The 27,992-nt window shown below is 45.6% G+C and overlaps 1 protein-coding gene across 2 annotated transcripts; it reads right to left on the minus strand.

Moving 5' to 3' along the window:
- Positions 1 to 5: 5 nt before the first annotated feature.
- On the minus strand, positions 6 to 27,991 carry SEPTIN6 (septin 6). Of its 2 annotated transcripts, XM_054388646.1 has the most exons (11): positions 27,965 to 27,991; positions 27,420 to 27,422; positions 22,091 to 22,205; positions 14,460 to 14,655; positions 13,200 to 13,386; positions 12,812 to 12,973; positions 7,529 to 7,625; positions 7,091 to 7,259; positions 6,447 to 6,579; positions 5,600 to 5,790; positions 6 to 36 (listed from the first exon to the last, which is right to left on the minus strand). In XM_054388646.1, the coding sequence occupies exons 1-11, from the start codon at positions 27,989 to 27,991 to the stop codon at positions 12 to 14; spliced, it is 1,305 nt and encodes a 434-aa protein (XP_054244621.1). In that variant the 3' UTR covers positions 6 to 11. The 2 variants fall into 2 exon arrangements, with proteins under 2 accessions (XP_054244621.1, XP_054244620.1); XM_054388645.1 differs by lacking the exon at positions 27,420 to 27,422.
- Position 27,992: the final 1 nt, after the last annotated feature.

The following is a 27,992-nucleotide window of genomic DNA, read 5'->3' on the forward strand; positions in this document are numbered from 1 at the left end:
TTCAGGGATAATTACTCAGTACAGAGCCATGGGTTACTGTAAAAGAAGGGCAAAGAAAACAAAAAACAAAAGAAGTAAATGTTAACCAGAATTCACTGTCTGATGAAGTCTTTATTTAAAAACAAAACTCATCCAGCAATACACAGAGAAGACACCTGCAGGCAAACCACAGTTGCACTTGGGCAGAGTGAACTCCTGGCCCCAGTGAAGAAAACATCCTCCTCAGTGCAAATCATGCAGTGAAACAAGGCTTTTGCTGAATAGAAAATATGGGAAGCAATCTGCCAGCATCTGCTAAACAGATGCCAAATAGGGAAAATAAAGGCAGTACTTTTTGCATTAAAACCAGACATTGTTGGAATCACTGAGAAAAAGTCAAAGAAACATCACGATCTTTCTTCACAAACACTGATATGTACAGCACGGTGACCAGCTTTCCCTGAGATTGGATCCAGGATGTGCATCCAGGCCAGCGCACTGAGAAGGAGACAAGGCAAGAGATCCTTCGTGACCCCTGCAGCATTCAGAGAACACTTAGTTGCAAACCGTGGATCCAAGTTTGAGAATCCCCCAGACCTGGGGACTAGAGATTGGGACTCAGGCCCACGCCTGTGAGGAGGTTTTACAAAATGTCCTTTAGAATTATTTGAGTTGCATACAGCAGCACAGGGGAGTAATGAGGGGTTAGATAGAGCAAATGAAAAAGGGGAGAGGGCAGCCAGTCTCTTGAGACAGCACATCCCACCCCATGGCAGCATCAGGTTGCATTCACAGTGGTCCCACCACAGGGGCTAATTGCACACCACCAAGCAGCCCTTGCACAGAGTGGAGGGAGACTAAAAGCTGCGCAGCTGAGAAGAGGGGACCCTGTGGGTGCCTTGTGAGGGCTTGGCAGCCTGCTACTGCCCAAAGGGAAAGAGGAATCAGCAATGAGCATCTCTTGCCACTTCCATGTAGGCTATTGCTGAGTTCTTCACAAGAGCAACCATAGCCCATAACAGCCAAGGGTGTGGACTCTTGCTTAAGACAAAATGGTGAGCGCAGGAAGGGAGCAAGGGGTAAAGGTGAGCAAACAAGCACAATGGCATAGCTGCATGTTAACTGAATGTGGGGCATTCGCTTCTGGAGTGAAGGGAAAGGTTCTACAGGAAACCTGAACTGAAAATGAAAGAAAAAGGCAGATTAATGGTTTTATGGATTAATGACAAAAACAAACAAACAACAAAAAAAAACCCCAAAATAAGAATATAAATGTTTCCTAACACACACACATAAAGAAATGTGCTAAGTGTTAGTAAGGTTTAATTTGATTACAAAACATGCTCTATGCAGACGCACACATGCATACACGCACACACACTCAGCAGTGGGATGAATCAAACTTCTCTTCTAAAACAATCCTCTCACAGTTTTGCAGGCTACAGGACTCATCAACTGTGACTTGTTTGTGTCCCTGCAAAACAGTGGAGCCCTGCAATACTTTATGGATCAATATGGAGAGTGTTTTTCTGAATTCTGGGAAAGTACCATATATACATATTTAATTTAGCAAAGACAAATGCCCATTGAAAAAGGCACTGTCTGCATTTGTATAGTGGGAACAAAGAACTTCATTGGATTCAAAGCCCAGAACACAACAGTGGACAGTTCTGAGGACTGTCAAAAGCAATCCAAAGCCAACAGAAATCAGTAATGTTCACTCTAACCACACTTTAGCTGTGCCTTCGTACTTAGCACCAAAATGAACACTGTTATTCTTTGAGCCTGATAAGCAGGGAATTGTTCATTTCATTGTTGTACAGTTACCACTGGCAGCAGAGACGTTCATTCAACCGGGCTGCTCAAGACAACCACAAGCTCAAGTCAGTGCAAGACCCTTCTGAAGCTCTTCTGTTAAGTGGAATGTCTCATTGAAATTAAATTCAAATGCCTCTCACTGACAATGTTATGTTTACTTGCTTTTCCATTTCCCTTGGTGGAGCCAAGAGAGAAGGAATCCTGGAATCAGCTTTTCCCTATTTAAGGACAGGCTGTAAGTTAGTTTGGACTGTATCCTGGAGAGAATGTAAATTCCAGCTTTCTCTGCAGGGAGGGTGGACACGAGGCTGAGCTTTTAGGGTGTTTTACAGTTAAATGGTGCTGTTCCAACAGGTCCCTTCTCTGAGGGACCTGTGCACCTCAGCCTGGGATGTCACTCTTGCCTTGGACATCATGCTGCTGTGTCAAGAAGCAAGACATTCCTGTGGGAGCTTTCTTTTTTCCTCTCACCAGAGAATCAACAACAAATTAAAAAGGCTCAATTAAACACACTCACCCTAGCTATAAGTAAACCACTGTCATTAGTAATTTAGCTAATAACCCTAATGAGGACACTGCTCTCCTGCCAGGCAGGTGCATTTCTCACACATCTTTGTTTCCATGAGCCTTCATTTCACAGTAGATGCTGGCACTTCGAACTGCACACACTTGCTTAGGGCCAGATTTGTTAACCCTTTCATGCAACCTTACCTGTCCCACAAGCCTGCCCATGACTATATGGCCACCTTACATCCCTGCTCACACAGACACTCTGGACAGAGTCCCAGCAACTGGAGCAGAGCAGACTCACAGCATAACACCCCTAACAGGGCTCTGCTCAGTGGGAACACTCAGTGCCTTGGCAAAACTCCTTGGAAACTCGGATGCTGGCTTTATTCAGGGGTAAAGGCTCTGGCATGCTTTCTGGACATATCTGAATACAGCCCTCTTCTACCTCTAGCCTTACCCTAGCTGTGGGCACACTTGGCAGGACTCCCAGAAGTGTGGGTTTGTGGCTGTCTGCTATAACTGAACATCCATCCATGGGTGACCCAACTGACTGTTAAAAATCTCATTAAGTCTCTCAGTCTATCCTGAGAACCTTCCTTATCTACTAAATGCTCAGCCAATTGTCTATTGTGACTTTGGATATTCAACTATTAGGTGAGTATTAGTTTGGTTACTTGGCAGTAGCTTCTTTAGTGCCCCCTCATATACACATACATACACACACACTTATACACATACAAAGTTTAGTGATTCTCTGGTGCTCTGGGACAAAGGAAAGCTCTAGATTTGGTAGATTTTACTATCTGTTAGTATGTGAAAAAGGGGATACAAAGTAGTCTTGCATCTACATCACCTGGTCTGTAACCACAAGTTAACACTGTACCTTGGAGGGGTGGGAGGGAAGAAGGGGAAAGACATTTTCACAGCTAGCTGGGTTCTATCATCAGCACCACATCTCCATGGAAATTGTTGTCATAGAATCAACATGACTTATGTGATTAAAGAATATATAATTTATTTCTAAGGGAATAAAGAAAACTGAGCCAATAAAGTACTGTAAGGTTTAAAAGAGGACCTAATCCTTATTTTCCATGTTTCATGTCCTAATACAGTCTCTCTGCGTTTTACTTTGCAGAATCTTTAAGGACAAACTTCACTGCACTCTTTTTCTACATCTGCATGTGTAGAGAGAGACTGGTGGAGCATGAATAGTAAGGGTGAAAGCAGAGGAAGACAGAGATAAAATACTTATAGGCTTCTGGGCTTGAACAGTGCCTGCTTTTTTAGGAACTGTAACCAATCCCACTGTGAGGTCCAGATTAGTGAATGACGCTTACCAGGACAATGTGCTTCATGCACCATGCAGCCAAACAGCAGCTAACTGTAAAACAGCATACACGTAAGAGCTAATAATGATAATGATGTAACAACAACAGAAAAAGAAATTGAGTCATAATTAGTGCAACTTACAGAGCTTGGGTTTAAAAGAGTCACCTGTGAAAGAAAAAGGCTAGTGTACTGCCAGCTGCTAGTGAACAAGATAAAACTAAGCTACAGCTTGTGAAATTTATGGATTGTTAGGTATTTATGATCTTAATACTGAAATGAATTATTAAGGACAGTTAGAGGAGAATATACAGAGTAAAGAAACCAGAACCATTTCCAATACAGCTGTTTTCCCAAACTTTACTCAAGGACTGATCTATCTGTCTCATGGAGTTTCCTGTGCCTTTCTGTCCTTAACTGACAAGGACAGTACCACTGTTTTTCCACGTGAAAGCGCTTGGAGTCAAGGAGCTTTTCTGAGATCAGAACTACTTCTAGGAACAAGAATGTGACTTGGGCCACAATGACTTACTCCTCATACTATAGGGCATGTTGTCTTCCTTTTCTGCATTCCTGACCTTGACTGATCTCAGGGCTGAAGTCTGCAGTCCTCAGTGCACATATGTGAGGGCTCTAAGCATGAAAGAAATCAGTTGTGTGTTTCTCACACAGTCCAGGCTGGGGAGAGAAGTCTGTCCTCAGTCAGTCTCAGGCTCCTTGGTATGAAAAGCTATTAAAAACCCCAGAAGGTAATTCAAAAGAGCAAATCAAAATATGCAGTGGAAAAAAGGAATGGATAAAAAGTGCAGCATTAATTGCTCATTTCAGAAGAATGTTGACATTGATGCAGCTGCAGCTGAAAACTAAGACGACTGCACCAGGGTCTCCTGGTTATTGTTTTGTTTTTTTTTTTCTTCTCCTATCTCATTTGATTTCAAGTTTAACAGTCAAGGGCTATTTTTCCTGATGAACAGTCCTGCCACCTCTTTGGGCACGTGCCATGTTGTTCATACTAACAACACTTCTCCATGTACTTAAGACTGCATAGCACAGGCCAGATTTACTCTGGATTTGTCCCAGTGGTATGCAGAGAGTGGATTATGCCCAGTATAGAAACCAGGCCCCTTTCTACCTGTGCACTGCTCTTTGTACACATGCTAAGGTGGCACAGCTGTCCGTTCTGAGGAGCATACCACAGTGAGAAGAAAAGGAACTGCTCATTGCTAAGTGACCCAGGACTCTTTCAGCTGTACAGCTGGTTGCTTTTGAGCAACTGCAGAGCGTTAGGAGCCTGGCATGAGCACTGCAGACTGCCCGGATCACAGGACCCCCATCAGGGGGCCGATCATGTCACACCAGTCCCTGGCAAGGGAAACTCATGATAAAGCCATGCAATACCTCTCACTGTTTGTGTAGAGGGCAAAAAGCTGATTTAAGGCTGGAGAAGAGTACTAGCACTAACAAGGGCCTAAGGTCTGTCTCCTCATTTTGCAGCCTGACATTTTGCAGGTTCCAGAATTCAGACTATTAGTCTCCCTGAATAATTTCCACAGTGTAAGCTTTTTCCCAGCCTAAACAAATGTTATCCTGAGACAAGACATGCTTCTCTCTGCAGGGAGCAGGACATCCCTGCTACCCATACCCTAGCCTTGGCAGCCAATATTGTTCTGCTTCATTACAAGCACTGACAGACCAAGGGAGAAGCAGGGAATCTTGGGGAATAAACCCAAATTTATCCTTTCCCATGCTGACAGCAAGCAATAAGGGAGATTAACACTGCTCCCTGCTCTTCAGAATGACAGCTGAAGGTAAAATGCTTCCAGCTACTGCTCAGCCTTGCTAAGGATGAAATCTGGCTACAAACCTTCCTCTCGTAAGGACTGGCTAGAGAAAGATGTGAACACCCAGAAAAATAGTAAAGAAGAACAATTACGAAAAAGCAAACACCACTGGGTTAGCAACTTACTTTTTCCTTTCCTTATCTCTTTTAAGAGTTTGCGATCCTCCAGCTTGCTGAGCTTGAGACTGGACCAATTCAGCTGCTGTCTTCCTTTGTTTAAATGCATTTACTTCATCATCCAGACACTTCTTCTTATCCTCTAGCTTCTTTTTTTCATCCTGATGTAACTTCTTCAGGCGATCAAACTTTTCATGCAGCTAGAGGGAAAGGAGAAAGGTGAGCAGAATCCAACACTGCCAGGTTCTCTGTTCTCAGGAAAAGAAGAAGAAAGGATCCTGTAAGATCTGAGCCTGCAAGTCTCTGTTGATCTCTACATCTAGGCCCAAGCTGACACTGTGTAGGCAAAGAGCAAAGAAGTCTCCTTCCACAACAGTTTAGAAACCAGGGATAGTTCTAGTGATGCACCATTGTACAGACTAACAGTAGAGAATCAGGACAGCATAATCACGAAAAATGAATCCATTTCCAGAGGTCTCCACATTATTTCTCTTTAAAGGTCGGTAAATTAATGGATTTTTCACAATGCTAAGGAAGTTGTATGGGTCTATTTTTTATATTAGAAGCTTCTATCAGGGGCTGTTTCTCTTACACAATTTTGCCACGCTGCAACTCTCCATTGTATCAGGACTATGGCATTTTCATGGTGCAGTAAGTTGTACACTACAAGCACTGTTACCTAGTTCTGTCCTACAGGATGAACACCTTAATGTCCCCCTGAGCCCATGTTAAACTTTAGACTTCTTGATAAGAATATCCTAAACCACACTCTGCCAAAAGTGCTTTGGCAGCAGCCATCTACTTGGATTGAATCTATCACTCACAACCACGAAGATACAAGTACTGCAGAATTCACCTCTTTTTCAGCCTCTTTCAGCTCTGCTTCCTTTTCCTTGACCCTCTGGACAAACATTTGCCTCATTGCCTCTTCCTTTTTCTGCAGTTCCCCCAGAAACTCATTTCTTTTGGCTTCATAAGTTTCTTGTAAGCTAAAAAGAAGGAAAATCCAGCGACATGACTTGAGACATACTGTGCTTCTCATGAGCTGCTGAAATCAGATCCTCACCATAAATATTGCTTGCCCACAGCATATTTGCTACTCACCCACCCACACAGGCCCAAGGTCTTTCTTATCCAACCATTTCTGGGGTCTGTAGGCTGTTGTCCTTTACTGTATGTTGAACGCTGGGCAATTGGAAGAGACCGGCTGGCAGCAAACACAGGTTCAGAGGAACACTGCTGTATCTCTGCAGCAGAGACATTTCTACTCCTGTACTTGCAGTTTGCCACAGCCAATCCTGCACACATTATCTGTATTTTCACCTTCTTTCACTCAGCCAGCACCTTTGCTGAAGTCTGGATTTATCTGACCTGGCAGATTTTCTTGCTGCATTGGTTCTTTACATGCTCTCTCAAGGATACACACATACACAACACACACACACAGAGCACACCCAGCAATGCCTGTCTCAAACTCTCCTGTCTTGTCCATGGTCCCACCTGAAGGGCTTGCTGTCTGGATCGGTGTCCTTGAAACCCATCTCTTCCAGTTTACATCGCCGGTACAGCTCATAGTGGCGTGTATGGGTCTGCTCACGCAGGTCTTCCATGTTCACACGGATCAGCATCTCCCTCAGCTTCACAAAGTCACAGTGAGCTTCATTCTCCACTGTCAGAAGACATGATAAGAAGTAGGATGGGGGAAGAAACAAAGGTCTCTTCTCACATTCCCCACCTGTCCAGTTCTCCAACATATTTAACAGTCCTTCTGTGCAGAGAAACTGTCACTATAGGCCTGATGCAAGGATTTAATAAAAGAATCATTCCAGTGAGATGTTGAAAGTCCAAGGGACCCTTGCTCTTCTTATGAGAGCTCCCTCCTTCCTAGCAGAAGCGTCACCACCATTCATGCCATCAAAATCCCAGGGCTCAACTCACCCTGCACTGTGCCCCAGGGGTACTGACGAGCTTTCATCATTTTGTTTCCTATTTTCAGCTCCTCTGTGCTCCCGATCACTGCAAATGGCAAGTGGGCCTGGAACACATTTAAGGAGACCCAGATTAGTTCCTCTGAGCTCTGGCTGACTCGCCAGCACACAGAGATTAGCACAGCCACCAAGCAAGACAGTCATTATGCACACGCTAATCTCGGGGAGTCTAGTCACTGGCCACTAGCCCAAAACAAGCAGGGAGAAGGGAGGGTCCTTTTCAGAAACCTTGTTAGTGCTACCACTCGGTATCCTCTACCTGGCTGATCCTCCCAGCCACAAGGTCTCAGGTGAGATGAGCCAGTGCAAGACTAGCATCAGAATGACAGCTTGAACAACGTGCTGCGCGGCTCTGACTGCAGTGCTGTCCCAGGGGCTTGCCGTGGCTGAGGAGAACATCTGCACAAGCACAGAAGCAATAAAAGAGGTCTTGGAGCCTTCTTGATTTTATGCCCTCCCCACTCCCTCAGCTCACACTGGAGCATGAGACAACTTCTGTTGGATTATGAGACTGAGACCCTCCTTCAGCACCAGAGTAACAGCTCCTTCCTCCCGGCTTGCTTCAGCCCTGGTGAGGAAGGGTTGAACATGTCCCTGCACCAGGTCAGCCTCCACATCCACATGTGCCCTGAGGTCTGTCCCAGACTGAGTTGGGAAGGACCCTGCATTCCCTGTGGCTGTGCTGAGCCCGCCCTGTGCTAACACTCCACAGGGCCTCAAGCTTCCTGTGGATGCATTGGAGCTGACCCTCAGCACCCCTCTCCCAAATCATAGACTCATACAATAGTTTGGGTTGGAAGGGACTCTTCAAGCTGAGACTCACATTCCACAGAGTACCATTGCTACAAGTGCCTGAAGGCAGACTAAGAACAAGAAGCATTTGCTTTTCAAAATCTCAGAAATAAACCCCAGTCACATACTTTTTGTCTTCTGCAGAGGAACTAAAAGACTTACCCAGTGCAGGCTTGACACTTATGTAGGCTTAGAAGGTCTCATCTTACACTCCCTTTTCCTCAAACTCAGGCAGCCAAGCAAACCCCCCAGACACTGCTATCATAGCTTGCTGCATTTATCTGTTGTGCAATACCTGAGATTTCTCCCCACCTCCACTCACTCCTGGGAACTAGACTGCATTCTGTCAAGCTGCAAAGAAGTCAAGTGCAAGGTTTCAGCACTTAAAAATAAAGTTGCCAACTCCCTGCACCCACCCCCTTCTGCTGAGTTTTGTGCAGTGACATTTCTTAGCTAGAGCTTTTAAAGTGTGCAATTGAAAGGGCCCCAGGAGTCAATTATATGTAAGATTAGTGACCCTGGATTTCTCTCAAGAGCTGGTAGTGAAGTTTTAATAGCACAGGTTACCTGTGAACTTGAACAAGTTCATGACAGCTGGTACAAGCAAGAGATTTCAGAGATGATGTCTTCTGCTTTCAGTGTGGCTCATAGAGTCAAACAGCAAATACAGCAAACACTGCCTGTGAACCCTCACAAAGATGGGTGCTTCAGCTCCTGTTCCTTGGCCTCCCAGCCCTCACATGGGAAATGTGCAGAGTAACTGGGGCTGGTGGTCAGTCTGATGGGGCCATTCAGAGACTCTGTGCACTGGGGCCTTCTGCATCCCTCTCCATGCCGAGTTACCTTTGCAATCCCTCTGAGGTGTCAGTGCCTGCAGGGACACAGGCCAGCGGAGCTGTGCCTGCTCTGCACAGGGTGAGGCCCCTGCAGGAGAGGCCAAGTAGAAAAAGGCAAGTGGTCTGTCTTCTCAGTTGAGGGAACCTGACTTTCAGCAGAAGGCTGTCTAATTGCAAAGGGTAGTGGATACAAAAACTGGAGGAGAAGGAAACAAAGCTGTCTCAACCGGACATCCTCCATACTGCAACACAAGGGAAATTCCCTTCAAGAGCTTTCCAAGGGATAATTTGCCAACTCATTTCTACAAGCTGTAGGGTTTTTCTTTTCTGCCTTCAAGACAGACCACACAGAAGCAGCAGCACTATCTACAAGCACTTCTGCACGTGGGGTCAAGAAGAATCATCAGTGGTCCCTCTAGATCAGGTCCACTGCCTCTCCACTGTCTGTAAAGAGGCCTTGCATGTCCCATGGTGTCCTATTGTGTCAGGTAGACCAATGGAGGACTAGCAGAGACCCCAGGGCTGAGCAAGGACCACATGCCAGAAGATCACAGAATGGCAGGGGTCAGAAGGGACCTCTGGATATCATCTAGGCCAACTGCCCTGCTAAAGCCCTAGATCAGGTTGCACAGGAACACATCCAGGCAGGTTTTGAAAGTCTCCACAGAAGGCGACTCCACAACCTCTACAGGCAGCCTGTTCCAATGCTCTGTCACCCTCAAAGTAAAGTTTTTCACCTTCAGCTACTATGTAAGGATCCAGAGCATGTCACACCACAGGGACATGCTGGCTACTGCCAGCACCAGGTGGGCTTTTCACCTGCTGCAGGTTTGGCTCCTCACAATGGGATGCACTGGAACTGGTCTGTACCTGTGTCCAAGTGATGGAAACTCTGAAACTCCCCAGGTACTCAACTCCACAAAGGTGACAGCCTCCCCTGCAGCTCTACACAGCGCTATTTCCAGAGGAAAAGCTGTCACAGTTCTGTAGCACCTGATGTTTCAGGGCCAGCCACTCCCCCTCCAAGAGCACACTGCCACATTGCACCCTGGCAATGTGTTCCTCACATGTGACACTCTCCTCCACAGCCCACTAGAGCTGCCCACTTCTCTCCTTTTCTCATCCTGCCACTTCTGGGTGAGAGCTTCCAGACTTCCCTGTTAGCTTGTCAAACTGTCCATGAGAAGCATCCCATGGGCAGCTTCTCTCACAGCTGTTAATGCTTTTTGCTTGCTTCATATCCAGGTCTCTGTGAGAGTGAAGAGGATTTCCAGGAATGAAGCAAGAGACAGGAGAAACTTGAGACAGTGGCACAAACACTGTACTGTGGCCACACGGGTACAACCTGAACCTTGACTGTCCATGGGCCTGGTTACTCTCAGTATCAAAGTCACTTCTTGCACTGTAGCAACTGTTTGGTAGCTGTCTTTGCCAAGGAGAAAGTGCTGGTGATTTCTATCAGCAAGGAAGTTCCAGCTCCCACCATGTGGAACAGCTCACGTGGCTTCATGTGGTTTCATTTAACTAGCAGGTGCAGAGAGAATATTTTCATCAGTAATTGGACTAATTAATTTAAAATGGAAGAGCCAATAGGGAGCTGAAAAAATAAAAGAGCTTGGTTTTCTTACTTGATTTAAGAATAAAATCCAGATGGGAAGAGACCACATGAATTCTGAACACTGTCTTCTCTGAACTTTTAAATATATGTTTGCTGGGATTCTTAAAAAGACCACAGCAACTGTTTCAAGGAAAATCAGGATTCTTCTTCTGAAGATCTGTTTAATCTGATTATTTTCTACATACCCCACTTGATGCCTTTGTTCATGGTTAAATGCTTTTGTTTCTGATCATGACAGCACAGATTTTAAATCCTTCACTTAATCAATTCCTGCTGGATCAGGTAATATTTTCTTTATTTAGTAAGCAAATTCGAAATGCAAAATACTCTGGAAAAAAATTCCTAATGCATGCAACACAAGTGAATATAATAAAGTAAAATGCATATGAAGTAGTGAGTTTGCGTATTTGAAAGCCTAATTTTCACTTCTCATGCAAAAGACAACTAATGCAGGTTACAAAACATTAAATAACCAAAAGACCAGTTTTACTTTTCTCTGTAATTAAAAAAAAAAAAAAAAAGAAAAAAAACCCAAAACACAGATTCAGATTCTGGCTTGCTTAGTCCCCATAAAACTGGTAATTATGATTTATATCAGTTTAATATAGGATTTAAAGAGCTGATCTCTCTGTGCAGCAACTGACACAACCCTGAAGGCCTATGACTCGAAACAGCAATTCCCTCCCAGAAGATACATAAATGGATGAAAGGAAAGACAAGCAGAAGTTTACCTCCACCCCCCTGCCCCTAAGAGGAGAGGATTCCTCCTTTTGTCATCAGACCTCTGGTTCCTTAAGGATAGAGTGGTGTTGCATCTTTGTTCTCCAGACTCACTATAGTCGTATACCAACAGAGCACCAAGGACTGAGAAAGATGCCACCACAAAACTACTCTGACCAGGAAACCACCACTGACAGCTCCTTACACTGGGACAAACTTCGTGGTTTTTTTCAAGCCTCTCCACAACTCTCTACAACTATTAATACTAGATCAAGACACGACACAAAAGTACAACAGCTATACTTGTACTTCATCAACAGGAGTTAAGCAAACAACTTCTCCTATTTGATTTCTGTGAAAAGCCTTCTGGAAAATAGGAATGTGGTCAGGATGCATTGCCAAAGGGACCAAGGGATGGCTTCAGGGAGCCACAGACAGCTCTGGGAACACCAGAGCCAGAATGAGCACCTGCAGGCACCTTGAGACATGTTTGACCCGAGTTGTGTGTTGTTTTTCATGGTTTGCTGGTTAAGCTGTGTAATGCCTTTCCACAGGATCCTGGAAGTTCACTGGTGGGGCGGCATAAGGTGATGTATGGGACAGAAATTAGTTACATCCTTGAATAGGGTTAGAAGCTGAGAAAGTATCGGGGGGAAATGAAGCACTGTACACATTGTCTCTCTTTTGACATACTCTGAAAGGGATCGAAAGCAGATGGTTAGGGAAGAGAAATACCACTAGGATGGACAGCCCTGTGGGTCCCACCCTCATGTTTTGTATCTCACATCAGCACTTGGATGCAGCTCAAGGGAAGCTGCTGCCCTAACCAGCTTCATTGTACCCCCCTGTCTAACCATTCTGACTAATGTCACCAGAGCCAAAAGCCAAACCAGACCAAGGACCTAGACAAGTAACTTGACTGACAATAAACCAGCAACTCAGTGCAGACGGAAGTCCCAGAGACAGCCAGGTGAAGTGCCTCTGCTGCAAGGATGACCACAAGCAAGAGGAGGCAGGGCTTTGCAGGAAACGCTGGGCAAGGGCAAAACTATTTGGTGTGAAAAGCGCAGGCCAAGGAGCAGAGAGGTGCATGTCTGTGGACAGCCCACCCCTCACACCAGACAGGTAATACCCATCTGATTAACACAACCCAAAATGGTCCTTGGCCTTGCACAGCCAGGCCTCACCATCTGACTGATTTCCTGTATGTCCCTCAACACAGAGGTACTAGGACAAGCAAGGGGTTAAAAGACAGTCTGTCACTTACATTCATTGTCCCATTTATCTCTGCCACCGATTCATCATCTGTTGGGAACTGGTAGATCTGGACCCCATTACTGACCAGTTCACTTGTGATTTTGATTTTAAATTTGGTCAGCTCACTCTTGGAAATGGCATCAGATTTGGCAATGATGGGAATGATGTTCACCTAGAAAGAAAGAGCAATAAGAAGTCCTCAGCTTTGCTCCACAGAGTTTTTGCAAGTCTGCAATACAGCTTAAATACTGCAGATTTATTGAGTACTTTTATCTGCCAACCAAGTCAGTTCCACTAGTGTAAGGGCCATTCAAGGTGGAGAGGTATGCTCTGGGAAACCAGCAGCCTTTCAGTCACAGACATGGTGAACCTGCCCAGTAAGAGTTAAATGTGCCTACCTTGCTGTCAAGCTTTTTCATTGTTACCAAGTCCAGGGACTTCAGTGAGTGGCCTGTCGGAGCAATGAAGTACAAGCATGCATGGATTCGTGTGTCATGGTAGTTGTGCAAGACCCTCTTTATCTTCAGCTCTTCTTGCAAGTAGGCTTCAAATTGAGCATCAATGAACTCAACAATGGGCTTATAGCTTTGTTGAAAGGAAAAAAACACATCTCACAGTCAGAGAGGTAAAGACAGTGCTACTTTGCTTGCATTTACAAAACAAACTGCTTGTTAGATTTCACTTCTCAAGACCAATCCTCTCCACCTCCCTTCCTCCCCACATGTATGAAATTTTAAAGTTGCACTACTGACAAGGAGATGTTGTCCTACATCAGGCTCTAGCAGCCTGTCCAACAAACCACAGTACTGGAGACGAAGCAGAGGACGTGAGACACAGCATCTTCTCTAGGGAAAGTGGACTCTCCTACTCTGAAGTGTGAGGATGAGAGACTTTTAAAAGGACAACGCAGACTCATTTGCAGCAGTATGTAATCCTTGCTTGCACTCAGAGAGTGAATGGCTTACTGCTCTCCCAGGTGGAAAACATTTCCATTTTGCACTATCTCTGTCTAGTGCTCTGGGGCAGAAAATCCCTGTGACTCCTTTGCAAGGTCATCTGAAGTCCAGAGCCTGTCAGACTCACAGAGTGAAGACATCAGTGCATCTTAAAACTGAAAAGAGTATCTAGCAGACCCACAACAAAGCAAATCCCATCTGCAATACCTCTGTGAAGATGCACCTTGGAGATGGTTTGATGAAGCTGCACACCCCTTTACCACCTGCTTCAGCTATGCTGGGATGTGAGGGTATCTCACTGCACATGTATCATGCTTTCTCTGGCAACATGAAGTAGCTGTCAAGCCAAGCAGTTGCTAAACCATGCTAGTGGTTTGGTCAGCAGCTCATGGTCAGCACAGCACAAATAAACAAGCACAGATGCTCTCTACTCTTCCCACCAAAAGAATTTGGGCAGAAGGCTGCCAGTAGGGCAGATACTGCTCTGAGGGCATAAGCAAAGCTGCTTTGATAGCCGGAGCAATGCTGATACACCACAGCCTCTGTCTTCTCTTCCGCCCATCCCATGCCAAAGAGATGACAAGAACCCATGAGAAGGAAGGAGGAAATGTTTACAGTGCAGTCTGGCCAAACTAGGGCACAGAGAAAGACCCTGCATGAGAAAACCAGGTCATGATACAGACTCTCTCCCCTCTCACTCACCTGTCCTCTTTGTTGATCTGATCCCCAAAGCCCACTGTGCTCACAATAGTGAGTTTGAGGTTGACGTTGCTCTCCTGCAGGTCGTAGGTATTGGATTTCAGCTGGACCCCGGGCTGTGAGTGAGATGCTGGGTCACCTTCAAACTTGGTGTTGAAAAGTGTGTCCATGAGGGTGGACTTACCAAGGCCAGTTTCCCCTAGAGAAAAAGAGAGTTGAAATGTTCTGTTGAATATTAATACGCCTTGGCCTTTCAGCTTCCAAACATTAACAGGGGTGAAATTGTAGCAGATGAAAGCAGATGTCATGCTCCAAAGGGATCATCTGGCAAGCAGAAAGCCATGTACAATGGAAGGTCTGTATTCTGGGCAAATTACATTTCACAGTCTAATGGCCATTAATCTTGTTAGAAAATAGAGATGAAAAGAAAGAGGTGAAAAGGCAAAGGGGAAAGCATTGTTCAGAGTCTGCATAAACCCACAGCTACACTACAGAAGATGCTGTTTTCATTAAAAAGTGGGAGGGAGAATGGGGCTCACTGCCATTTCCAAAAAAAAAAAAAAAAGATACTGCAGATCAATATGTCTCTAACAGGCAGCCACTGAAATAGCCTCCTTCCATGTGGAAACACTGAAAGTTGGTCCCAGTCCTACAGCAAGTTTTGCAGCTGGTTTCTTGTGCCCCAAGAGACTGAGTTGGAGGATCAGCCTTCTAGACTGGGAGGGGACATTTTCTGTAATACCTGGTTTCCATGTCTTAGGGGATGCACAAGCTATACAATATCTGCTTCCAAAAGTACCAGAGCAGTGAACTGCTATTTGGATTCTATCTATCATCAGGGAACTACTTCCTTGTCTGGAAAGAAGAGACAAATCCCAGAGATCAGTCTCAAATTCATTTTAGATACATCCCAGAAAGAATGAAACAAATCCCTCTGTGCACTCTTTCTACAGGGCAGCCTCCCTTCACACTCAGAGACAGCTTTCCAAGCTCAAAGGACCTAACTTCGTGCTAAACCCATAAGCAGTCCAGTTTGCTGCCCTGTGAGGGCTGTTGTGTTTTGGAGAAATGGCAATTTCTGGGCTGCCCAGATGGCTTTTGCTGAAATTTCAGGATCCAGATGAACCCCACCCACTATGCAGAATTGTCCTCCAGCCTGCTGTGAGATCACAGGGAGACTGTCTCTGGCTGAAGCAGCCTTGAACCCTCAGCTCCCAAACAAGACAACTTCATCATTTTTCTACTCTGCTCAAAAGAGCTTCTTATTTTTCTAGGCTTAGAGCTCTGCAACAGATCCAAACTTGCATGAAATGACCAATTCAACGAGGGGAAACTCCTCCCCATCATCTCAGTCCAAATCTCTGAGCCTTACCCCTGCAAACAGGCAAATTCCTCAGTCCTGGCCCCTAGAAGGGACTTCTCTCACTCAAGGCTGAAGTACATGACAGGCAGGGCAAACCTCCACCGCTCTGGGAGCTGAGTGGTCTCCAACTGCCAGTTTCATACATCAAATATCTTTCCAGAGACAGCAAGACTCATTAACGTTTGAAAGTCAATGAACTGCAGAGCTGACCAGGAGCCAGCTAAGAGTTTGTAGTCTGGCACTGATTGATACAGCTATGGCCACATCAGCCACAAGTCCAGTTGCTCTTCACACCAATCTTGTTTGCAATCTGAAGGGAATCAGCACAAGGAGCTGATGTTGCTGCAGTCCCTTGTGCTATGTTAATGCATCAGCCACATCCACAACCCCACCAACAGGAGTGCACCAGCACAAGGAAGGGAAGAAGACTCAGCAAAGCACAAGGTTATCTCTGTCACTGGAAGAATGAGCTGAACCATCCGGAAGACTCATGACTGATCACAGCAAGCCCTTCACAGACTTGAAATCTCATAGTCTCAGCTTCTGGGGTATCACTTGACCCAAACACGGAGCAGGCGCACACAGCACAGCAGACCAGAGCACTGCCACGGTTTGGATGGGGATTTTGAGAGTTAACAGCAGACATCCTGCAAGACCCACCAAGCCTTTCTCAGGGATTCCAGGAAAACAGCAGCATAAAAAAAGGACAAAAACCTAAATAGTCTGAGAAGGCTGCAGCATTTCCAGAGCCCCTGCCAAGGGATGGGTGGGACACAGCAGGGAGTTGGCTGCTTGCCTGCAAATGCCAGGATGCCTGATAGGGTGTCTCAGGACAGCAGAGTTCATCAATGCTGGGGTGCAGGAGCATTGCCCACATGCTATCCTGCAAAACCTTCTCCTGTGTCAGATCCAGTAGCCTGTGCCCCGACCCTCAGGGCTGTGGGACAGGGTGACAGGGGAGCAGCAGTGGTGACCAGGGCAGGGAGCTGCTCTCTACAGCGGATACACAAGATTGTGTGTAAATCACCCTGGCTTCCAGGCAGACAAAACACTATGTAAGCCACCTCTTGTTCCTGCTGCCCTCCTTCTTTAGGGAAAAAGGTGTTCATGTGAGGCCAAGACTATTGTTTAAACACATCCTGAACCTGTTAATTATTGCCTACTTTAAATCAATCTAATGTGTTGTTTCCAGCAGGAGTGACTTTAACTGTCAGAGAGGCCAGGAGAAGTGTAGAAGAGATGCAGGCAATTTTTTTAAGGCAGAACATGCTTTTATACTCCATCTCATGCCAGCAACACAGGGCTGGAAAAGACAACTTTGAATTCATACAATGAGGTTTTCCTTTTGGAAGGAGATCTGAACTGGTAAGGCATTCTTCCATAGGTGGGAGTTGCTCTTCCAAATACCTACAACTTTGTGTTTAAAACACAAAACACCCACCCACCAACACAGCATCTCAAACGTCAAGTCTGTGCACCAGAAGTGACATTGGGCCAGCAGATACACCTGTCCCTGCACTGCAGAATCCCACTGACAGAGCATGGCACTGGAGCCTGCCAAGGAAGAGGAGGATGGAGCCAGGAAAGACTGTCTCATCTAAAAGAAATTACATTAATACTGACAGAGTGACATGAGATGGTAAAACACTGAAGATGCTTTGAAGTGCTTTGCTGTGTCAAATAGGACCAGGGCTAGAGAGCAATGCTACTTTGAAGGGCAAAACAACAGAAGGGAGTATTTCTGAATCTCCTGGGAGCTCCTGCCTCACACAGAAGCAACTTTCTGCTGGCTGGAAGATGTAAATGGTGCCAACTGCTTCTTGTAAGGACAGAAGTCCAGATGGAACAGATGGTCTGATGAAAAGGACAAGTAGTCTGTGCTTGTTCCAGCCAACAGCACTGGAATCTTCTCCAAAAAGCAGAAGCAATGAATGGGGATTACAGAAGGCAGAATTACTGCGGAAAAGCAGCGGTGTATGCAAACTGAGTGAGAGACGTCCTTGGCAGGGAGATTATTTCCTGATGTCAGGCTTATAGGCACACATGTGATTTGACCTCCAAACCCATACTAAGGATTATGCACCTCGGCAGTGGCCTGCTCTCCTGAAGCAGGGCTGACAAAGCACTGTGGGGAGGACAGAGCAGGGAGGGTGACCTTTACCGTCAGAGTTCTGCACCAGGAAGCTCTGACAGCTACTGAAAAGCTGTAGTGTTGTGCCTTTCATCATGGGATAGTTTTTTGTTGTAAAGTCTCACAATTTTCAGAGATGTCAAACAAAGAAAATGGCAAGAGATACCACACCAGGCTCTGGACATGCAGCAATCCTACACCAGTGCCCACAAGGCATCACCCATTCCTAGCATCCAGCACAGTGCCAGACTAGAGGTACCATGCTGAGATCCCTGCACTGCCTCTTGGTCTCCCGAGACAGGCTTCTGCTCCAACTGCACAAGCACATGGCATCTTCAGCACTCTACAGAAACAGTTCATCAAATCCCTCACTTTCAGAGCAGTGACACCACTTCCAAAAACAGCTGGGACAAGCACCACTCTCCTCCCTTCAGCTGCTCCACAGAGATCCTCTGCTCTAGAACCAGACTGCCCTCCCCGTATCACCTGGGCAGGATGTCACTCAGGCACAACCCATGCCAAAAGTCAGCAAGCACCAGTGCTGCAAGGAGCCAGTGATCCAGCCCTCAGTACTGCAAAGCAACATGCCATGCTGTGCAGGGAAGCAACAAGAAGGCTACTCAACACCAGCCATTCTGGGTGAGATGGAGGTGAAGTGAGAGGCAGAGCTGACGTGCTACCATACCTGATGCTGGCCAGCAGCTAAGGTGGAGGAACAAAAGAAGCTGTACCCACAGCAAATGGTTCTTTGGGAAGCTCCCAGCTTCCCAAACCAAAATGAGTATCTTTGTGCTAATACACCTCATAGCTTCTTCCTTCCACAGAAACGTTGGCATCCTAAGCAACCTGCAGCAGTAAGCTGAATTGTGGCACACCACAAAAACTGTAACTCCTTTTTTGTGCCTAGGGATGTTATTTGCTTTTCCCTAGTACATATTAAGTGAAACAACAAACAACTGCTCGCTGGCCTCCTTCTCCACACCACTCAGGATTTAAGAGGCCCCAGCCATACCATCCTCAGTTCACTCTGGGAGGACAGAGGAGCCTTTGGAGTATTTCCCTGTTCAAAGGCATGGAGCAGCTTTCACAGCCGCGCCCTTTCACAAGAAAGTAACACCTGTCCTTCACAAGATTAACAACCATGGCTCCAGATACCAAATAATTCAATCTTAAAGAAAACATATAACCATGCACAGCCCTTTCATGTGAAGAAATGGGAGCTAATCAAATGTAGCAGGTTTGTGAGACAAGCCCTGAGGCAGCTCAGCTTGATAAGGCCATCTCTCATGGAGAGAGGAAAAAAATAGTTCTTTTCATCTGACAGGCATACAGAGATGCTGCAAATTCACCCATCATAAAGCAGAAGCTGGGCTGTGGTGACAAGAGGAGCAACATGGGCTCACAAAAGATGCTGAAGCACCTCAGAGGACTACCCAGCTCCCAGCTGCTGCTGTCTGCTCCAGGGGACCAGTAGCAAGGGGGAAGGAGTGGAGTGAGGAGATCAATGGCTTTTTGGTTGGAGAAATCCTGTTCTCTCCTCAGTTGGTTGCACCACTGAACACAAAACTAACCACTAAGCAACTTCCAGGCTCCACAGCTCATCACCCTACAGAAATCTCCCTGCTGGAGAGCAGATGGCAGCTCTGCATGAAAAAAACAGTGCACATCACTCCTTTCCCCAACCCATGGAACCTCCCACACACCAAGCAGCAGTTTGGAGACCTCAAGCAGTTGTGGTACAGCCCTTGGTATTTCTGCCAAAAAAAAGGTACTTCTGCCAAAAAAAAAAAAAAAGTTTCTTATTGTACTAAATAGGCTGGTTAAAACAAATCCCCTGTAAATCCCAGGAGAGGAAGGGAAAAACTCCTGCTTATAGTGGGATACTAGTCTAATGCAACTGTAATCTACTCTGGCCAAATTTGAGAAAGTTTATATTTAAAAATGCCAGCCTATTATTTCTCTTTCTTCCCCCATCTCACTGAGAAATACAGTCAGCACAGAAAGTCTCAGCTATTAAATACTTCTGCAGCCTTTGCAATGAACTAAGAGGCGACTAACATTTCATCACAGAAACTTCAGGAAGAAAATGGTTGTGCTGAGGAATAAAATACCAGAGAAACCATCCACAACTCCTAACTTAGGAGAGGTTTGCTCATTTATTCTATTTTTGGCTCTAGTCTCAAAGGGGAGACAGCTTTCATCTTGACAAGAGCTAAAAATTGTTCCACTCTGGACATGCTGCTGAGAGTCATTTCTGAAGCTTTCCCTCACTTCTCCACTGGGAGCTGGAGGAATTCATGGCTCAGGTCCAGTATGGTGCAAAGCAGAAGTGTCACTGGATTTTTCCTCCAACAGATACCAACACACAGCTGAAAAATGAGGGTCAAAGAAGTGCCTTTCTATCATGCTTAGTGGCCTGACTATGGGATCAGTTCACCTAGTTGTTCTGTTGACTCAAATACTCACTTGTTCCCTATTGTTTCAATTTTTCACTGCAAACAAGTAAGACCCAACAGAATAAATGACAGATGGACTCTGGGACTTTTTCTTTTCTTTCTCCAGGGTGTTTAAGAGTTTAACTTCATTACTACAAGTTAACAGAGGCAGTACACAACACTTAAAAGACATTTTAAAGCTTGACCTCCTCAACTCAAGATCTGCTATCTTTCTCTAATGAAGCTTATTACATTTTTTTATAGTTTCTTTATTCCAAGACTGACCATGGGTGTGTTACTGCTATTCATAAAAGACTGACATTAATATCTAATGCACATTGATCTTGATGAGGCCTTGTTATTCTGATCAACAAGCTATTAATGCATTCCATTCCTGTCCTGCAAAGAGGAAAGCAGAGGCATTCAGCTCCTCTCCACACATCAAAGTGAACATAGAGCCACAGGAGTCATCCACTGCTACACCTATAACTTGTAGGGAAAAAAAAAAACCAAAACAAAAACAACAAACCACAGCAGCTCACTAGATGCAAAAGGAAATAAATTTCAGACTTCAGTCTTTGAGATAAGAGTTTCACTAGGTCATATCACATTCACATACAGTGGAAATCACCTCGGCATTCAGCCTGACAGTGACCTCCACTTGTCAGCAAAGTTTATCATCTCACGGGAACAGCATTGTCAGGGAAAGTTTTCTTCTCAGCTCCATTTAAGAGGAGCTCAGCTCCATTCTTGTCTCAGACTTAACCCTCTCCTGAGCAACCATCAGGTCCATACCATGAGCCGGATCTCTCACTGAAAGAGACAAACAATCTTCGTGCAGGTGAAGAGCTGACCACCAGCTAAGATGAATCCCCAGGAGGTATTCTCAGCTACTACATGCCAGGCACTGCTGGCAGCATCTGCAGACAGAGCTTACTCCACACAGCCATGGCCCCACAATAACGTCCTGCTTCCAGGGGCAGAGCACTGGCATCAGTAAATCAAACTAGTTGTCCTATTCATGATTAATTTCATTATTCACCTTGCCAAACTACTGTACCAAAGCCCTGAAAGATTTCACTTCTATTGCTTAAGACTGCCTCTGATGAGGGATCATTTGGGATCCTAGTCCTGGGGAAGACTTGTGAGACAGGCAGATGCTGCAGGGACAGACACAAATTCTTACTACGGTGCCAGGTCCCAGCTGAGATCCATACCACATGCAGTTTGAGTAATGGCCTGACCAGCTAGGGCTTAGCCAGACACTATTTTAATTCAAGTATGAAGAGAAGGGAGGAGAAAAAAACATAGCTTTTAGCAATTTAAGAGAAGCATAACTGGTATTTTGTCAAAATAATAATAATGATCCAATATCTATCTAAACAGGACCTCAGGACAAACTTGTCTGGCATGAGTACCTATTCTCTTTTAAAAGTATGACATTCAAACACACTAGGAAAATAAAGATCACAATAAAAGTCTGGTATTTTAGGCATTTTATTTCTGTGGTTTACTGCTTGGTAGAAAATGCATAACCTCAGCAGGGATTTCCATGGGCACCAGTAAATCTTGTTACTGAAAATAGACACAACAACTGGGGAAATTTAAATCTAAGCTACGCTTTTAACGCTATCACCTACAAGCTACATCCAGCTGCAGAGAAGCCCTTTTCAGCAACAGAACTTCCCAAATTGGAAATACTCACCCACACACAGGATGTTGAAACAAAACCCATGATTAACTGACTTATTAACCAGCTGGTCAGGCAAACTGTCAAATCCTACGTGTCCGGAAAGCGGGACAGTACGACAGCCTTCACCCTGAAATAGAATCAAATAGTTGTGTCATTTTCAAGCAAAATACACTTATCTGTATAAAAGCAAAATACACCTATCTGTATAAAGCCTTAAGACTTCCAAACTACAACCAACTGCACAGTCCAAACACAGATTTGCACATACACTGTACATCATGGCAGTGTGCTCCTCTCTACTCCAAAACAAATCCAGACAGCTCTGCTCCACAGCCATTAGCTTCTGGAGGGAGGTCAGACATTTTCACTTGGCCGCTGCACGAGGACTGTTGCACGCAAAGGCCTCTGTCTTCCAAACCCCCACAGCAGCCAGTAACAAACTAAGTGTGGAGTCTCAACCCCAGAAATGGCACATGCAAAATGAAGAATTGGTGCTAACCCTATGGCATTGTGTGGACTACAAAGTTCCCCTTCTGCAACCCCCTTAAAAGGTATTTCTCTGGAGCAAAGGTTTTTCTTAACAATGTATTTTAGTGTCAAATACAGAAAAGTCTCCTCTGGTCCCTCAGAGACATCATCAGTTAGCAGGCAAAAGGCAATAGTTTATAGGGTGTAATTTTCAAGTTACTTTTTCAAAATCATGTTTTCACACACCTTGAAAGCCTTTGTATAGGGACAGGCGTACTGGTTTTCCCTCTTTTGTTAATGACACTGGTGTTGTAGGTTAGGAAAATATCCCCAAGGATTGTATTTACTACAGTAGCCTGTCAGATGATGATGAATTGCCTTGTTACTGTTTTGCTGGTGTGTTTTCTTTATTCCAGACACGAAGCTCCAAATGCACTTCAGCCATTAACCATATTTACCACCCTGTGATGTGTAAATATGTTTCCCCTTAGCCATATTTTGTGTATTAGTCTGACTCTTCCTGCCAAGATGTTCACCAAATATGGCGCTTTATTAATTCCTGAGCACCTTGCCTCCAAACAACATGTTCATCAGAAAGGCACACAAGTTCCCCAGCAGATTCTGTGTTCACCTTCTGAAGATGCAGCTCCGAGGACCAATAATGCACACAAACAGCTAAAGTAAAAAGGTGACTGTCAGGCACGGAGATTTTGTGATGACACACCTCAACTCTCCTAAAGTGCTCTCATCAAAACAAAAACCCAGCACTCATGGCAGTGTTTAATCTGCATCAAGAGCATCACAGCCTTGCTGAAGAACAGATGGATGGACAGAGTCCACAAAGATGCAAGAGAGAACCACAGGCAGACTCTTCCAGGGGAAGGAGAAATATCAAGTATATTTTTAATACTCAGCCTTAAAACTGCACCATTGGAAGACTGTTTGAACACTACTCTCCCCAGGAAGCGTGGGTGGGAGTGTAGGCTCTCATTAAGAACAAATCTTTTCCTCATCCCTAAATATAGGTGTGATACAGATGGAATAAAATAAATGGTAGAAGTTAAACCACTCTGGGCTGAGAGGAGGCATTTACCATCACACAGAATTCAACCTCCAAGTAATTTCCTGTAGCCTCTTTTTCTAGTCACCTGTGGTTTTATAATTCAGTTAAACCACACCACATCTGCTACAGGCCAGGAAACAAGTACTGCAAAATGCAATTTCCAGTCACAGTAGCTGAGCCTTCACGTTAAGTATTCTGCCACAAGGTATACTGTGTTACTCGGGCTAAAAATCCAAAGCCTGCTTAGCCAAGCCATTGAGAGATCTGATTTGGTGGGGGAAAAAAGAGAAGTATGTTTTAAGGACAGGCTAGTTTTGACACACATCAGAAAGCTGTCAGCAATTACCAAACATGTAAAGAGAAAAGAAACTTCTTCTATTTGATCCACCAAAAACCAGTGCAAGTCACCAGTGTTCATGCATCAAGTGGTGTCTCTGTATCAGAACACTGCTATATATAAACAGCATCATCATAAACATAGGAACACAGAGATTAGTCATCCCATCTGTACATTAAATGTAGATTTGGACTACCTTGTTCCAAACCAAAGGAGAATATGTTAAGCTAATAAGCTTTTTGCTGAAAAAGTGTTCAAGAGCTATCTCCTATTATCTACCTTCAAAAGCAATCTTTCAGGTCAAATATAAAATGTGTGAAGAAGTACCAATAAGGTAAGCAAGGTTTAACTATTGCCCGTGTGCAGGCTTTTTCCACTAGCATCAGTAAGTGCTGGATGGCCAAGAGTCCTTCCGTACTCTCTGTTTTAAAGTTAACATCATCTTGTAATGAAGACAAAGACAGGATCTCTAGGAAGCCATTGTGAACACTGGCATCACACCAACACACCAGATGCCTTTCCCCCCCATATACAGAGAGCGACGCCCCTCGGATAAAACGGGCTCTCATTGCTCTGGAGGAAGCAAAGCGTGTTTGCCACAAACAAGATTAAAAGAACAAAAAGAGCAACATGCTCTCATGCTGCATCACCAGGCAAAGCTGTCACAGACTGCAAGTAAGGAGTAGCCACTTGGAGAGGTTATTTTGTTTCTTCTCTGTCTTTGGAGGATTTACACATCTTTTGTCAGGGCTTCTCCGTGACACAGAAACCACCACTGCCTACTCGAATTCTTACAGACAACTATCAGAAGTATATAGAAAATACAAAAAAGTTGAAATAAATTACCTCCAGCCTGAAAGCACTGCACATGAAATACTGCTTTACATAAAATGGGTGAGATTTAGACTCCAGGTGTTTGAACCACTCCAGGGTGCTTGGGATGAAGAAACAATTAGAGAACAATCTTGCTGAACATGCGTCTCTGCCTTGATCTGATTTACAGGACATGTAGGTACAGTGCTGTCACCTCCTGATGTCCTCAGATCTGCTTTACAGGACATGTAGGTACAGTGCTGTCACCTCCTGATGTGTCTGGAGCCCCAGGAAGTTATTACCACTTTGTGGAGACAAAGTAAAGCATCCTCCCCAAGAAACACAATGGTGCTGCTCATTGAAAATTTCAACACTCTGTATTCATGGCAATTTCTGGTGGCCTGGACTAACAGAACAATGAAAAAGGACACCATGGCAAAGGAAAAGCCTACACTTGGCAATATTCCTGCAGAGCACAGCAAATAAAGAATGCTACATCTCTGAATCCAAGGAACCCAGTGTCCAAACAAGGCCTACACAAGATGACAACACTCTCAAAGACTTCAGGACAATACTTTTTCCACACTGAACTGAAAAGAGTGCTTTTGTTTAGGATACTGACAGCTGACATTTAGTACTTCTGACACAACTCCCCACCTCTCCCCAGACGAGAATCACTTCAAACCACAACACCTTAGAGATCCCTTCTGAGGATTTCCAAATAGCCACAAACACAACAGCATGAAATGAAAACAAACCAAGCAATGCCCCAGAGCTCCACTACTGCTGCCAATGCTCACAGCAGCCACTTCCCTGCCCCCTACCACCTCCTAACTTTGAGACCCAGGAGGTTAACCTGTTATACCTGAGACAACTCCTGCACAAGAAGTCAAATGTCAAAGCAAGGTAGAAGCTGAAATCAGGTTTTCACACCACAGTTTTTCACATAATCTTTAAATCAGAACAACATCAGATCGCTTCTCATGACCTCAGTGTTCTGGCATCCACTTCTCCTGACTGCATTTGGCCCTGATTAAAGAGTAAATTAGAGCAACACTTGTACCAATTACTTCTCACTTGTAGAAGTGTGTAATTCTCTTATGCAATGACAGAATGACTTAGCAGACAGTATAAACATCCTCCATGAGATAAATGTGAAGCAAGAATATAAAGTGTAGATATAGACTTTGTATTTCTTTTCCTTGCTCAGCTGATAACAAAGCATCAGGACATGTATAGAAGAAAATAGCAGAAAAGTGGGAGAGAATTGTGAATCAGCCATCACAGAAAGCAAGGAACATCTCACCAAAGGTCCTGACCATTGACCACCCTCTTCAGGTACATTGCATCATTCAGCCACTCAGCATTCACAAACGGGCAAGTGCTTCCGAAAACTCAAATTCTGACAGCTTTTAAGATTACATTTCTCTATGACCCTGCCAAAGGGCTGCAGAAATGCCATGCTGTTTGGATACATTCCCAGGAGAAGTCTCCTCCAGCATTAAAAACTATGTATCTGTATCAGCAGTCTTGATGATTACTCTGACCTGTACTTCAGAAACTGAAATAGTGCCAGGCAAGCCAGTCCTCTATATCCATTCTCCAGCCATGAGGAGCAAGGTGGACACAACCGCTGTGAATGTCAACATTTACATATTGCACCCTCCATGCTAGTAGAGGACAGCAGAGGGGCCTCAGCTTGACAGTAACAGGGCCACTCCGCTCACCCAGGCATGAGGGGACAACTGACTGACCATCTCCACAGTAAATACAGGTTTAAATCAAGGGTTCTGTGGGACAGAGGCAGGATGGTGACCTCAGCTCCCCCACACACTCAGCCCCAGCTCTCCCACGTGTTTAACCACATCGCCACACACAGAGCAGCCCTCTGCATCACACCGATGTTATAGCTGATTGCTCCGTGAACCGCGGCTATGACCGGATGCCCAAGACCTGGACTGATAAGTTGCCTGTCTGGACAAAGACACTTTCAATTTGCAGCACACAAATTTCATGCCTGTCTCACAGCTAGCTTTTCCTTTTACCTCCAAAGAGAGGCTGTTCTGTATCATAATTCATTCCAGGCCACTAGCAGATGTCTGAAACTCCTGTACATTATCTTAGGAAAACCTAACACTCAAATTCTTTACAAGACAGAGGAGCAAGTGAGTCACTTTACATACCTTGGCAGTCACATACAAGGCAATGGGTATGTCCAAGAGGAAATAACATAACAAACTGGCAAGGAACAGCTACATCTACCCGTTCAACAAGACTGAGTTCATGCTAAAACCTACTGCTTTGAAAATGAAATGGCAAGCATTCTTCTGAAGTGTTATTTCTGTGCTAACACATGGACACAAAAGTCGGAAGCCCACCAAAACACAGACAAAACGCTTCTGCATGCAAGCGTGTTACAGACGATTCCTCCTTAGTATTTTCTCTAACAAATGCAAAGGTGGTCCAACTCCCTCTGCTCCTCTTCTGGATAATTCTCCACAGACACACGGAGCTTTGCGCCATGCTGGGAAGGCAGAAGGGCATCGGCGGTGACAGGTGTGCCCAGGGACAGTCGGGCACGACACTGCAGGGAGACCTCAGGGACAAAGAGCGAGGGGATGCGGTACCGATGTTCGGCGCCGGCTCCCACAGCTCCTGACGACCTTCGCCGCATCACGCACTAACGAGCACGGGAGGAGCGTTTCTTTGGGGAGGAGAGGAGCATCCCTGGAAAGAGGGGGATGCCAAGGAATGCTTCACCCACTACCGCACCCTAGCCTGGCGAGGGGCCCCCAGCCCAGGGTAAGAGTGCAGGATTAGGCCTCCCCAGTAGGGCAGTCTGCCCAGCCTGGGGCTGCGCTGCGGGTCCCTCCGCGGCCGCGGCGGGGCCCAGGAACGGAGGGACTGGCAGGGCAGGACCACGGTCTCCAGGTCGGGTTGCTGCCCCACAGCCAGCGAGGGGAACCGCAGAATTCCCATCCCCGAGGTAACTCCGGCTTCCCTCGCAGTGACCCTCAAACCCTGAACCCCAGGGGATCCTGCCGTGGAACGATCCCCGGAGACCGCGGGAGGCCCCAGACCGGTACCTCTACAGTCCGCGCCCCGCCCGGCGCCCCCTGAACCCGTCCCGGCCATATCAGGCGCTCCTGCCCCCTGCCCCGGCCATGCCCGGCCTGTAGCGGCAGCACCCGGCGCCCGCTCTCACCTGCCGCGCCACCTCGGCCGCCGCCATC

This window comes from Indicator indicator, chromosome 17 (assembly GCF_027791375.1).
Source record: "Indicator indicator isolate 239-I01 chromosome 17, UM_Iind_1.1, whole genome shotgun sequence".
In the NCBI taxonomy this organism is placed as follows: domain Eukaryota; kingdom Metazoa; phylum Chordata; class Aves; order Piciformes; family Indicatoridae; genus Indicator; species Indicator indicator.

Coding starts and splice junctions, on each gene's coding strand:
- SEPTIN6 (XM_054388646.1), bottom strand. CDS start 27,991: ATGGCGGCGGCCGAGGTGGCGCGGCAG. Junction 14,656..22,090: donor TTTCAACATCCTGTGTGTGG/GTGAGTATTTCC, acceptor CTTTTTCTCTAG/GGGAAACTGGCCTTGGTAAG. Junction 13,387..14,459: donor CAGATCAACAAAGAGGACAG/GTGAGTGAGAGG, acceptor CTTTCAACAAAG/CTATAAGCCCATTGTTGAGT.